Raw genomic sequence first — 15,623 nt, forward strand, 5'->3', positions numbered from 1 at the left:
GCTCTAAGAGAGCAAATGAATCACCCTTATCTTCGTCTCCTCTCTACTCTCTTCCCCCAAACAAGTCAAGAACAAAGCTTCATTTGATTGCACACCCCACACACACACACACACACACACACACACACACAAGAAAAAAAAAACTCAATTAGAACCAATCTTTACTGGTGAGGTAAGGTTTGAAGGCTAACCTAAATAAATTCAGACAACAATATGTCGATTCAATATAGCATTCTTTGCCAAAACATATACGAGGTTACTAAAAAGTAAACTAACCACAGATTTGAGGATTAAAAATCAACAAGTTCGCAAACTCCACAAAAATCTTAAGACCTCCAAGTTTACGGTTGGTTTAGATGAGTCTGAGTTTATAGTTGATCCCAATGGCAACCTTAAGCCGTCGAAATACATCCAACAAAGAGACACAGAGTGACGATTGCACTAGTGGAAAAAACAATAGGATTGATATAATAAAATTGAGCTCCAAATATATTTCCAAAAGAAACAAAAAACAAGAAAAAAGAAAAAAAGAGACATTGATCAAATGGAAATCTTAAATTATCACAAAATTTGAGTCCAATCAAATCCAGCACTCTGGTTAACTTCAAATTCATGGTAAGCGAAAAATCTTAAAATTATCACAAAATTTGAGTCCAATCAAATCCAGCACTCTGGTTAACTTCAAATTCATGGTAAACGAAAAAATCAAGGCAAAAGGGAGGGGGAAAAAATAATATAAAAATCGGGCAAAGGTACAAAACTGTGGTCTATATAACCCTGGAGGGACCGCGATGAGAAGCACAGTTCACTGTTAATATCGAACCATGTCCTGAAGGCAATCATAGAAATGAGAAATTTGGATCTTCTCTTTACCGGAGTAAATGGCTTCCGCTCCCCCACCATGTTCTCCTTGGGCAGCCATTTCAACCACCATGTAGAGCTTCTTGATTGGCATCTACATAGCACCACATCAAACAATCAAGAGTAAGAAATCAAAATCATCTCATCCCAATGTTTCCCAAAGTCAACCTGGTTATTGCATTTTTTATTAGTTGTAATAACTTGAGTAATTTTTACTAGAAGCCGCTGAACTTTACACCTTTGTTTAATTAAGCCCTTAAGCTGTTTTTGTTCAAGTCCTTCAACTTTCCAAAGCGGTCCAATTTAGCCTTTATGTTACATTTTAACCCAAAAATCCTTTTTCCTAGTATTAAAAATTCCATTGTCAACCTCAGAAACTTGTGCTGGTGAAGAAGGGGGATTGGTTCTATGAGTTTTTATTTATTTTTTTTGTTTTGAAATTAGGAACATGAATTTTTATTAATTTTATCAATTTATCCTTTAGACAGGTCCATATAATGTATTTAATGGCAAAAAATAGATGAAATGAAACCGAAGATCCACATTGACTAATTTGGGAAGTTAGGGCTTCATTGATAAAAAATTGGGTCTAGGAATATGCAAAGTTCAATTCCTCGTGGCATCATTTACTCCAATAACTTTATCCAGGCTTTGGCATTATCCCTAAAAGGTTGTATATGAGAGTAGGCACACAAATATGTAGACGAGAGAGAGAGAGAGTAAAATTTATAAGCTTACATCATTCAAGGACTCAGCAGCAGCATCAGTATCATCCTCAGAGAAAACATTAAGCTGTTGTAGTACCTGTTGGGAAAGAGGACAAATATCATAACTTTAAAATAAAATGCGAGAAGAAGATATCACGCATGATATATAACAAGATTGCACCAGTTGACATGTTGAGTTAATCACTCCAACCAGAAAACAATTAAAAAAAATGAAAAACAGGAGTCAGCAAATTTGTAGAAAAAGTTAATAGCTAAACAATACTAGATTATCAATATGGTTAATTCCTTACTTCATAGCTAAAAAGTCATGCATACTTGTTTACATTTAACTGTTCATTATGGACACAGCATGAGCCCTAAATAATGTACCCCAAAAATAAATAAATAAATAAATAGAACAAAATAATAAAACAGGTTCGTGCAAGAAACATGACAATGCAGTCATAATCATGGTATTAAGAATGAAGATTACCTTTCTAGCATCTTCTGTCTTTAGTGTTGGAACATGGTATGTGACAGAAAAGGCATCACAGATGCCAACTGAATCCAAGAAAGACACCTCACTCGTAGTACCAATCACAAGAACATTTTTCCCCTGAAAATTTCAGTGATAAGTTTAGAAAAATAAAATATGATAACCAAATGAAATGAACACACAAAATACAGAAGATGCTTCCATGGCCTGAAGCCATAGAATTCATGGCCCAAATTACCGATTAAAGACGGACAAAACCAATATAACAATACAGTACAGCACATAAAATACATGTAACCCAATATGGCAGTGTAGTGAACCATCATCATTAATCAGCAAGAGGACAATGGTCCTCAATAATCAAATTTTTTTAAAAAAAGAAGTTCGATGCCGAAAGCATATTTAACTAAAGTAGGTTAAGGCTAAAAGCTTAAAAGTACTCATTTACATGGATACACACAAAGGGCATGAGAATTCTGTGGATGTGTGGGAAGGTTGTCTGGTATATAGTTGCCTTCTAGAGCTTCATAGAAATTGGTACATCTCGATGCCCTATTTTCAAATAATGAGAACATTTATAATATTCCCTATAGTGTTAGAACCTGGGTTACATTATCGATTGTTTTATTTTTTGTAGTTGCCTTTTATTCTTTGATAATGAATAGGTTAACCCAATAAAATGTCTTATGTTGGGTGCAAATGTCACTAAAACTGTCCAATATGTCAGGACCATTTTGCATCTATGTTCATCTAGTGAATAACAATTTGAACATATTTCAGACTCTTCGGAACATTTTAATGCTGGAACTCATTTAGCTTACAGATATCAGAAAAACATGTTGAGGGAAGAATAGTTCATCCCCATTCAACAAATGATAGAACTTATAAAATGCCTTCTCTAGAAGTAAATTTCTCTAAGAAGGGCCAATTCAGATGATATAACTTTCAAGTAAACAGAAGGAGATGAGTGAAATCTGCGACATTACCATCATGGTAGAGAATCAAGTAACCAAACATAAAGTTCAACAAAATAAATGCAACTTAACCATGATAATAACTCAGCCAATACAGAAATGGAATAAAGGAAAAACCTTGGGAGGAAGCCTTTTGAGAAGGACCATCAATGTTTGAGAAATCAAATTAGAAAACCGAGGTCCAATTGCAACATACTCCAGTAGCCTGCATTAATGAATGTTGAAAAGACTGATTACCAATGGAATGTAAGGACAGACATATTGCGGAACACAAACTTAGAATAAGCTGAAGTTACCTCTCAATGTCATCGAGGATAATAATGCTTAATGGTGACTTATAAGCATCCTCAAATACCTTCACAATCTGAGCACATTTACTGCTTTCACTAAGCCCAATCATTGTTTCAGCTGATATCTGTCATAGGCAAAAAAGTAGAATTTAAAAACATGAGAAAGAAAGCGAAGGAGGAAGGGTAGGCTATGAGGATTACTTACTATCTTGACATAGGGAAAATCGCTGTCAATACCAACAGTAGCTGCCATTGCAGTCTTTCCACTGTCCAAAATAAACAAGATTTAGAAAATGATCATTAGCTGATGAGGAAAAGAAACCAATGCATTTTTACCTGCCACTTGGACCTTCTAGAAGACAAGTAACAATTGGGCTTCCTTTGCTCACTCTAACTTGCTCAGTCAGTAGCATTGTTCTCTTATATATGTGCTCATGTCGTGCACCACAATTTACCACGCCATTCAGTCTGCAAATCTCATTCAATAGGTAGGAGGTGCATAAAGTCATTAGAATAAGAAAATTGAGTAGCTTCATTAACAAAACTACTTTAAGCTATATGTTATACTAGCACAATTCAACATTTGCATGCCCAAAGCATTTGTTAGACCCAGCATGATTGAAGAAATGTTTCTCTATAGAAAAGCATGCCAATTTGCATATAATTGTTCATAAGCTTTGGTCAGTCTCATGAATGAAATGGAAGAAATTTACCTACCAAAGTGGAACTATCTTAATTGGTGCTTACTGTAAGAAAACACCTACCATCACATTGTTCACAAATCCCAGTCATACTAATACTAAATCAACCATATACAATTCTTGATGTGACGAAACAGTAAACGTGCAAACCTACATGACGTGGTTTTTATACTAGTTTGAGCATATAAATAAATTTGTAGTGCATTGCACAACACCCTTGTAATTGTATGTTACATGTGACCCGAAGTACCCAGTGGGTAAAAATGATGGAAGGCAAATGCAGCTAGCCACTTCAGCAAAACCAATGAGTCAATGACTTGCCTATCATCTGATAATAGAACATTAATAAGTACGAATGAAAATTTTAGATTCTCTGTGTCCAATCATAGAGCAATATTACAAAGGTTGGGCAGCTAAATATATCCAAAATTCTAAATTAAGTCTAGAATGCAAGAATTAGAAACAGTTCCAAGCAATGCATTTGAAAGCCCATATTCGTAGTTAAGCTTTAGAAATGACATCCGAATTAAATGGGCCAAAGCTATTTAACAAATCAAGAATGGAACTAATGAAAAACAGAAAACCTACCTGCAGCGTTCAAGGTCATTGGTAGAAGCTCCAAATGCAGGTCTAACTTCACTGACGGCATTTAAAAAATCTTCCATTGTGACTTTGATACTCTCCTCATCCACTGGCTTAGTTAGGTCATCCATGCTTAATTGCCGGTTTAGAGCATATGATACTGCACTCTTTACAACACCTTCAAGCTCTGCCCCACTGTAATTCTTTGTCCGAGCAGCTGCATTTTAGAAAAATTACATTTTCTTAGCAAATTTTATTAATGAATTTGGTAAAGTGAAGCCACCCCTTCCTCCTCATACATGCTCATCTTGGAGAAAAATTATAACAAACATAAGTCTAAAACTCTATCTCTGTGTTGAGCTTCTTAACCATTGCACACAAGCATGCTCCAAAACTATTTTAAACAGATTTAATAAATGTAAAAAATTGGAAAATAATACAAAGTTTCAAGTTAGATAAAAAAAAACTCTGTTAAATTGCAGGATACTAATATCAAAGGAAACTTGATCGTTGCCAATCTAAAAAAGGGAAATTTTATAGCTAAATCTCATTTAAACTGTAGCATCCGTAGCGGTCTCATTCAAATAGGAAATAAGACATATTGGAAAATTCTACAGCCTCTGTAGCGGTCTCATTCACATAGATCCAAGAGAACAAGAAACAAGACATATTGGAAAAATCTTTATCTTTATAGGGCTAATTACACCAACCTTGCCTAAGGTTTTTAACAATATCAAGGACCTCCCCTAAGGTTTCTGAATTTACACTGACCTCCCCTACTTTATCTAACAATCTACAGATTACACCCCATATAATATCTGGCCATTAAAAACTTCACAGCATTTGCCAATGTCACATTTTTCTGGGTTTCTAAATTCCAAACATAACCCAAAGCACTCTTTCTCTGTGTCCCCATCGCTAACATTCCCATCCTTTCTCGCCTGATCATACGATGAATGGGGTATGGGAAGAAACACAGGGAATAAATCTCTCTCTCTCTCTCTCTCTCCACCATCAACCAAAATCCAATCTCCACCAGCAAGGTTACCTTCTTTATCAGTACTCATAGCATGTTCAGCCAATTGTTCATTAGAGCCATGTAGCGGAGATCGAAAGTTGTCTGTGGGGCATCAAATAAGTTCAAGAAGAGAACTAACATCTTTAGCAACAATACGTGCATATAATCGTATTCAATTTACATTTCCCACAAAAAAATCTCACAAAAGATGTTCAGAGAATAAACATGTTGATCGACAGTACTTGGCTAGAACATCATGCTAGTCCAAGACAAGAGTATTTAAGTGGAAAAGGATACCAATCATAAGATGACCTATCACGGCAACAAAAATGAATAACTCACATACCCAACTCTTGCAAGTTGATATCTGGAGCAAGAAAAGAATTTTCTTTCATCTTATTTGTATGAATTTGAAGAATTTGAAAACGTCCATTCTCATCAGGAAGGCTTATCTCCACTTGAACTTCCAAACGTCCAGGCCTAAAAAGCACAGAGTCAAAATTTAATACAGGAGGGCAGGTGGGGGGTAGGAGGTATTCTTCAAATGGTGCAGAAATTGTTACTTAAAAACTTGTTACCAAAAAAAAAAAAAGTACACAGATGAACTCTTACAAACTGAACATCAACTAAAAGTAACATGATACGATAACACAAAAAAATAAATAGACTAAGTTAATGTTAAATACTTTTGACATAAATCCAAAATGATATGGCAATAATACAATTTTTTTTGCCATTTCACTGTCTTATAAATTTCCATTTTGATCTATTCAAAAGAATTATTAGATAATGGATATTGAGGATTTTTCGTTTTTATATTATGATTCTTCAAATGCTATGTTTCTGCTATATTTTTAATCAGCAGCGTTATACCAGCTATTCGTAAAGAGAGAATATTATTTAGACAATATAGAAGAGGCATGGGATATAAAAGTCACCTCAAAAGTGCTTCATCAAGTAAATCCTTCCTGTTGGTCATCCCAATCAGCAAAACATTGTTCAGAGACTCAACACCGTCTATCTAAATAGCAAGCAATTTCCAATCAGTTCCTGTCAATTATTATGGTGATATAGCTGCACCACAGTGTGGAATCTTCCTAACAATTCTACAGACAAGTTAACCGTTAAACCAACCTTTGTTAGGAGCTGGTTAACAATGCTATCATGAACTCCAGTACCATCTCTAGTTGAACCTCTAGACTGCACAAGCAAACCAAAGAATAAATTGCAAAACTGAATAAATAAACGGTTGAAGACAGGAGCCATAACAGCAATAACAAACTGTCATAATCTATTGGGTAACACCAAAAAGATTGCAGAATGCCTACCAAATACATGGCTCATTATACAGTGGAAACATAAATAAATTCATGAGTAAAAGAATATGTAATCCAAAATCCTAATTGGTTATTAACATCAAGATAGAAGTGTCTTGAATAAGCTTGACTTCCAATCAAAACACCTTTAGACAATATAGAGTGTTGATGTACCATGAAATATATTTACTCACATTAACAAAATAAAGACTAAATATTGGGATTTAATTTTCTGATTGAGCACTGAAAAGTTAAAAATAGTTGTCAGCAAAAATAAGTTCTCAGAAGTGTGAATGTTAATAACACGTCAGATAACCTCTCAAAAGTGTGAAGTTACCTGGCCTACATTGTTATGACTTGAATATATAATTATATTTGAGGATGCGGCTTGTTTCTAAAGTACTCAACTCAAACCCTCAAATCACTAATCAACAGTTACTTTCATGATGAAGCAACAGTTGAACGTGCACTCAAACAAATTACTTTGCTTCAATGGAAAGGCAAAATGCAAAATAACCCATAAATAGTCTATTCATCATAGAACCGCCAAAACTCATACGCAACTCCATGAAAAATTATAGTAGCTAATGTTTTGCCATCCCACAATTTCAAGAAGCTATGAGAAACTTCAGGCTGAAGTTTTGAGAGCTCCTACCTTACAAATTGCATCAATTTCATCGAATATGATGACATGCAAGTCACTTTGATCCCCTGTAAGAAATGGAAGCATTATACATCAGAGAGAATGACCATAAGTAACTTCTTCCCTAGTTTAACCCTCTTACCTCGAGTTCTCTGGTCCTGTTCAGCATCAGCAAATAAATCTCTCACATTCTTCTCAGTTTCACCAACAAATTTGCTTAACACTTCAGGTCCATTGATAATCTAGAGTTCACAAAATCATTAATCATATACAGCAAACATTAGTGAGCTAGTATAAAAGTAGACAGGAGCATAATATTAAATATGGTTCCAAAAATAATTCAAGAATATTTAATCAGCATGGAAACCAACAAAACTATACAACTAGCATCAACAAGAAATGTCCCAATGCATCTCCATTGTGGCATGCATAAAAAGACACCATGCACAGGTGCAAGTTAGCAGAAACTTCGAGTACATAGAATAGGATAGTGAGCTTTTACAAGCCCCTATGTACTCCGAACTCAAGAAGGCTATCCTCATTAAGGAAGGGGTGAATATGAAGAAAAAAAAAATTATAAACCCCAATACAGTGGAAAGAAAAAAAATAATATCCAGCAAGACATTTGATAAGTCTAACCAATGATCATGTATAGCAGATATGATTAAACCCAGAAATGAACCAAAATTGACTATTATAGCTCAATTCCAGCGACCAGCTATAAGAATTACCCCCAAAAGGTCAATTCCAGCGCACAATTAATCTGAAAATTCAACAAGTACTTATTTAATCCCAATCAGGAATTGGAAAGCAAATATGTGACTGATCAGGCCCAAATGGTCCAACCTCTCTGTTTTGATATAACTCAACATCTTTTGTTTAGGTCCTTCTTCTCCTCTTCTTTTTCTTGTTTATTCATATCATCTGTTGTTCAAATATTGGCTAATTGGTTTGCATCAATAGTGCCATTACACCATGGTTTTTATTATTTTTGATATATTGACAAACCTCACAAATATTAAGTGCACCATTTTAGCTTTTTCTTTGAATCCCCAAACAATATCAAACCATGAATTCCCCAGTTCATGGGAAAAAGAAGTAAAAACATATTGACTAGGGAAATGTCACATCATGTTGCATTCAAGAGAAAAATGAAAAGAACACAAAACCTAAACAATCTAACCCCAAGTTGAACTACCAAGGAGTGTGACGAAAACAAGTCTGCTTCGATGAATTGCCTTGCAATTAATGTGCTAATCAATTAGTAAGTTATTAGAATTTACTAATTCAAATATGCAAGAGTATTCCACCATAAAATACTGTTTCCAAGAAATTCAATGGTTTAAGGAGAGTATGGGAATAAAGAGAGAGGCGATGCCCTAGAAGGTTCCCACATCTGAAGATACTCCTCTTGTAACTCAAAGAATTTTACAACAATTTTTTGTGATTGAACTACGATCTAACATAAAACACCAAGATTTCTGAAACCCATGCAGGAGCTCAGTAAGATCATGGTGGATCCTCTTTGGCATTGTACTAAGCGTGTGCAGTGGGCATGCAATTCCAATAATGACTTGCTAAAAATCGTCGGTATAGCAGTCGACAAGAATAATTGAGGCAAATTATGCAGTAGGTAGATGCTCGTGTAGGCAGAGAGGAGCAATCCAGGATAATTGCTTCATTAGTGCAGTTGCAAGATTGGGAGTTGCAGTAGGTAGATGCTCTTCATTAATTCCAATAGTGACTTGCTAAAAATCGTCGGTATAGCAGTCGACAAGAATAATTGAGGCAAATTATGCAGTAGGTAGATGCTCGTGTAGGCAGAGAGGAGCAATCCAGGATAATTGCTTCATTAGTGCAGTTGCAAGATTGGGAGTTGCAGTAGGTAGATGCTCTTGTTGATCTACTGTATGGGAGAAGTGCTTGGGTGGTAGAGATGTAGCCTGAGGTGGAAGGATGGCTTCTGTAAATGGTATATATTCAGTGTGAGGCTGCAATATAATAAGTTAAGCGAAAAACATGCTGCCTCATCCATTGAAAAAGGTAGTTGAAAGTCCAAAGTGCCTTAATGGGGCAGTATTTACCTGGACTTCTGCATGGACTAATGATTTATAATATCTCAGGGGTATTAACTAATTGGTGCTGCATATGTGTGAGGGCAGAAACAGCAGCAGTAAATATCTTATGGTGTTTGACAGGGCAAGTTCGTCGTGTTTGCTTCTGCCTTTGTTTGGGGTTCACTGGATGATGCTGCATTCAACAACAGAGTTGCTGGGATGCTGGGAAAGGGGCTGGCCAAATAGGAGACAAAGAGCTGTATGGAAAGCACTAGTAGTTTGCCATGGCCGACCATTTGAGAAAGAAGGATTGTTGCATCATACAATAAGGCAGGTGCTCATGAGTTTCTTGGTTTTCTTGAACTTTTTTTCCCCTTATTTTCCATCTAGGAGAGGAGGGCATTCATTCTTGCTGATCTTTAAGAAGTTATAATTCATAGATACTAAAGGCTAGGGTTGGCTGCTTTCAAGATATTTTGTTCCGTTTTGCTAGTGTGTGCAGTCCTGCATACTCATGGGTACTTGGGCCTGCATATCTCCTCTCCATTTTCTATATAATGTGTATCCAAAAAAAGAAAAAGAGATGACAAAAGATGCATGCTCCTAAAGTTATGGAAACATATTGAAGAAAAAACATCTCCATATTCACCAAGTCAAGTTTAATAATGGAAGCAGGGCTATTGAAAGATGGGAGTTCCATAGTGGAAGCAGAGCTATTAGGATTTAAAAGTTGAACATATTGGTATAAATGCTCAGAAATGGTAAGGTCCTGGCCGGAATTCTTTCACAAAATTTTTAGATAATGTCTCCAACAATTCTACTCAAAAAGTTAATGTAAAGCTGGCAATGCTCATTTCTTCCCAATGAGTAAAAATGCAATTCAAGCATCAAAATGTTGATAGAAGAACATAAAAACTTCAGCTTGATATTTTGTGTGCCATATTAGGTAAATAGATAGACCGCACACAATAGGTTGAGATAACTTTGATCACCTAAACTTCACAATTGTTCTATTCTTGATACGAACAAACCAATCATCCCGATCATTCAAACACTTGACCAAAATTAATAAACATAAATGCAAACAACTTACAACAATGCATAAAATGTTTCCCATTCCAAAAGATGCCAATTCCGGTTTTAGCTAATGTCAACCAATGATGAGTAAGTTTGTATCTAAAGGTAAATCAGAAATAGAATAACCTGCCATTCAAACTGACAACCAGCAATATTTTCTCAACATGGATATACAAAAACCCAAAGAGCGTCTCACTAATATACCTTTGGATCCTTCCCATTTAACATTTTTCCAATCTGGCGAGCCATTAGAGTCTTCCCAGTACCAGGGGGTCCATAAAGAAGCATTCCCTTCACATGCTTGATGCCCAGCCTGAAAACATAATTTTTTTTCAACAACAGACATGTTAATAATTTTTTTTATCCACAAAATTTAAACCCAGACCGGATAATAGTGAAAAGACACATGAAGAAAACGTTACTTATTGGTCACATGTGGAGGAAACACTCTAGATGCAAAAGCTCTTCGAAATATATCTGAAAACTCTGCACCTAAACCACCTATACCCAGTGATTCAAGATTAAACTCTTTATGCCTAAAGATGTTGCTGCTAGCTGCTTCCCGCTGGTTGACAATCTGCATAGATTTCAGTTGAATATAATGAACCAGTACATCACACCCATCTAAGTGAATTTAAAGCAATCATTGTGGACAATATAATCATATAAATTAAAACAGAAAGGAGAGAGGCACGCAAGCATACACATTTCAGCAAACCCCTGATTCATATTAAAGCAAGCTATCATTTGAAAGCTTAACTCAACTAATAAATGTGAAGTCAAGAAATCATACAGCAAGGACGATGGAATATTACCTTTATTCCACTGGAATTTGGTGCTTCGAAGACAATATATGTCTCAGTTGAAAGCATCCCTCTTTCAATACCTTTTGATTTTTCTTGCCCCTCTATAGCAGCTTGATTAACGGTGAAAATATAACCATTGCCATGATACTCAAATGTTACCCTCTGTCCCGTTGTCATAACCTGCATGTCATGAGGCCTCAAAGTCAATTTCAGAAAAATATAAACCAGACTACCAACAAATACTGCTTATTAATCCATCACAATAGTCAACTTCATATAAATGGACAGATTCTGCCAAATCACTTTGACTTCAAGTTTCAACACCTAAGTGGCCTACATGGATAAACTGGCCGCAGGGCCCAAGCATTTTTTTTCAAACATTATTCGTATTAGCTTCTTAGAAAGATTTGACATGATATTCCATTTAGTTTTCACAATACACATTCTGAAAGAGCAAGCATTTGTGTTATAAATCACTCGCAAGCCATGGATTAGACCATATCATATTCCCACTAGCCAGGAATGAAGCACAGCATGTGAGAAAAATATATGTAGTGTCGTGTTTGTGTATAAGTTGCCAGGAAAGCAATGAAAAATAATTTTGCTGATCCTCTGCCAGAGCAGAAAGGATATCTACATTTAGAAAAACATGAAAAGCAATTGGTTGAATTACCTTTAGAGTAAGCGACCCTAACCGGTAATAGTGCCTATAAATATATGGGGGGAAATTAAGTAAGGAAAACCACTACCAGCTATTACCTGGTTGATAAATCTCTTCCGAACCTGCTGAGACAAAAGAACAGCATCAACCTGCCAAACGAACAAATTCAGTAACTTCCCTGGAGCAATAGCACAAAAGTCATGACAAAGGGCAGCCGTTCATCGCTAAGCATAAATCAAGCAACCAAATGAGGCAAAATGCTTTCAACTATCAAAACAACATAAAATTCTAGTTGGTACGAACCCATCATATCAGGCTGCAATTGATAATGTATTTTCCAAAAATGTAAAATGGAAAAATGGTCATACCTGCTCATCTTTAGCCCCTTTCTTTACAAACTCCAATTCAAGAGTAAGCAATGCTAGGTTGAAGTCTTCAGGTGGAACAAATCTAGAAATATTATCACCACAAAGCATTAAAAATTTGGTAGAAACACAGCAATAGCAATCAACAATTCCTTACTAATTTATGATCACCTGCTCATGGATATTGTGTCCCCAGTAGAAACTTTTGCATGGCGACGTTGGATGGCATTGAGGGCAATGTGGCCATTAGGTATGCTTTCATGTGCAGTAAGTTCTAGTCAAGGCAACAAGGGACTATAGCCCATTCAAGAAACAATCTAACGAGTGGGTATCAATAAATATTTTTTCTCACATTCCAAACATGTATAGAATGCTTTTGTCTCGTCTAAGTTCTGATATAGCATTATACATCCTCATGGACCAATTGACAATGTGTAAATTGCAGCTACAAACATATGTGAAACCACGCAAACCAAGAATTTATACATCTTATGGTTCTCACAGTGCTAGGAACATGAACACACCTATCAGGGTGCCATGCTGACCAACATGTGTCATATACCATCACTAGTTGGACAAACACCAACATGTGTATGAAATATCCAAACCTATTCTACTACTTTCAAATAAATTTCAAGTGAATGCATCTATGGCTTGGACACGTGAAACACGTCTAAGGTCGTGGCGCAAGTTTGAATAAAATAAAATGGAGGCTACAAATTAAAATAAAAAAGAACTATTAATTTTTATAATAATTGTCCCCCCCCCCCCGGGGGGGGGGGGGGGTTTCCATGTTTGAAAATCTAAACATTTACAAGTTCCAATTTGCTAGAACTTAAGGTTTTTAAAAGTAAAACATAAGTGTTTTCCATTTCAACTTCTTTCCAAACATATAAATAATAAAGTTACAGGTAAATACTTAACCCCTTAAAAAAAACTCCACAATAAAAATATGAAAATAATTGTACCGACAATAACCGGATTCTAGGACAAAAATGAACAAATTCAAGGAATGAGAAAGGGTAAGGCTCAGAGGAATTTCCAGATGTGGAGCCCTAAACTGATCAGATGCATCTATGGATCATTTGCTAATCCATTTCCCATTCTCATTGGACAACTGGAGTAGTTTCTTAAGTAAATTCAATTTGTCTTGAGTTATAAGTTATTCCCGAACCCCAATTAATTATATGCACAGTGGGTTTGCAGAGCTCCAGATATCAAGTACCAAAGCTAAATGTAAAGGACCTCCTTTAAAAGTTTGGATCCATATAAACTAAGGAATAGAATAATTCAAAGAACAATAGTTCAGAGTGTGTAATTGAGTCCACTATTGTCAACATAGAGGCCTTTTGAGGTACTTAGGTAAAGTAAAAGCTCAATTTAAAAGGTGACCCCTTCAATCCCTTTTGCTCGAATCTTACTTTTGTGAACATGTTGTATCTGTACTACCCACTATTGTGCCTATCATATAGGAAAATGGAGAAGAACCCAGAACCACATTCAAATGTAATGTTAGCATTCAATGAAAAACACAGTACGGATCAAAATCAAATAAATAAATTGAGCAACAGTCCAGATTTAATCAATCTCAGAAATTCAATACAGACTTTCTTTCATTAGTACTTATGAATGTGAATGCAGCGGAACTCACATAACCAACTACATGTCTGTGAGTTGATAAAATGGATGGCATTTCTAATACTACTTTCATGATTTAAAGAAAACATTTTTCCATGTTTGGTGGTAGTGGTGGCCGTGGTGATGACGGTGGTGTGGTGGCGGTGATCGTGCGGTGACATTTGATTAGAGTGAAAAATATTTTCTTCCAAATAGGCTTGTTATGTTTTCCATTTAATTTCATTTTGCATTATACAAATGCTATAAAATACGAAAAACATTTCCCCAAACAAACGGAACGTTAGTCAAATTAATCTATCTACATACACCCAGAAAAAATAAAACAAACAAATACCATAATTTTTGATGACTTTCCAAGCAACCAAACATGGAGCAATTGCCAACGAATTGGGCTAGAAAACAACATAAAATTTGAACAATGCATCGCCAAACTAGTAAATAAAAAAAATAAAAAAGAGGAAGAAAAGCAAAATTCACACCGATCGGAGACCACAGTGCAACAATTTAGACATTATGAGTGTATAAGAATAGAGAAAAAGGATATGATAGAGACAAAACAAAGGCGTCGCTGACGAGAGCGAAGGCGAGATTGGATCCGGTGAGGGTGAAGCTCCGGAGATCTGAGGGAGAGCAATATGCAAAGTTGGTGTAAGCGAGGTCTTTACCAGGCGTGTTGGTCACGATCATCTTCGACCCTGATCTCCCCGCCATTGCTGCTGTGTCTGCAACATACAGATCGCAGAGAGAGAAGTTTTTGTTGTTGTTTTTTGCTTTGGTTCGAAGGAATGGAGAGAGAGAGAGAGAGAGAGAGATGTGAATGTAGAGTCAGTTGGGTTTCCTTCCAGCCAGCTTGGGAAGATCGGGCGGTTCACGCCAGATTGGATTGAGCCACCCGGGCCAGGTCTCATGAGAAATATCTGTTTCCTGACATCATTAATGGGAGTTTGGTTAAGAGATTTTAGAAGAGGTTTAAAAAAAAAAAATTTAAAATGGTAGGCCAAATATAAATACAATCTATATAATAAGTCACAAAGGTTTTTCAAAATGTCTAAAATGTATGTGGGATACATTTTGATTCAAAGGCTCAGATGAATACTAAGTGTATATGGATGGTTTAGATCAATGGGTGTTCTCGCCCAACACAGTTCATTTGATTTGTCTGTGTTTATATCAGTATCTACTCTCTGTCTCCCCCATACCCTGTGTCTACCATCTATCTTTCCATACCCTCTATCTACCTTCCCTCTCTATCTCCCTCTCTGTCCACCGTCTGTCTACCTTCCCTCTCTATTTCTCTCTCTGTCTACCATCTGAATTCCTTGCTCTGTTTTTGTGTTTTTGAGTTATACGGGTGAGTTATACGGTTTGGATTTGGATTACACGGGTGATATGCATTTTATTATGGTGTGTGCAGATTTGAGTTATTATGGT

General features: G+C 36.0%; 1 protein-coding gene across 1 annotated transcript; it reads right to left on the reverse strand.

Annotated features, from left to right (window-relative positions):
- Positions 1-536: 536 nt before the first annotated feature.
- LOC114275712 (vesicle-fusing ATPase) lies at positions 537-15,262 on the reverse strand. Its single transcript, XM_028217704.2, has 20 exons — positions 14,737-15,262; positions 12,726-12,821; positions 12,558-12,639; positions 12,288-12,338; positions 11,538-11,708; positions 11,145-11,299; positions 10,927-11,035; positions 7,731-7,830; positions 7,601-7,656; positions 6,764-6,829; positions 6,568-6,650; positions 5,976-6,109; positions 4,618-4,828; positions 3,665-3,796; positions 3,534-3,594; positions 3,335-3,453; positions 3,156-3,243; positions 2,062-2,184; positions 1,600-1,665; positions 537-955 (listed from the first exon to the last, which is right to left on the reverse strand). The coding sequence occupies exons 1-20, from the start codon at positions 14,901-14,903 to the stop codon at positions 812-814; spliced, it is 2,214 nt and encodes a 737-aa protein (XP_028073505.2). The 5' UTR covers positions 14,904-15,262; the 3' UTR covers positions 537-811.
- Positions 15,263-15,623: the final 361 nt, after the last annotated feature.

This window comes from Camellia sinensis, chromosome 7 (assembly GCF_055761805.1).
Source record: "Camellia sinensis isolate YWXY chromosome 7, ASM5576180v1, whole genome shotgun sequence".
NCBI classification, from domain to species: Eukaryota; Viridiplantae; Streptophyta; class Magnoliopsida; order Ericales; family Theaceae; genus Camellia; species Camellia sinensis.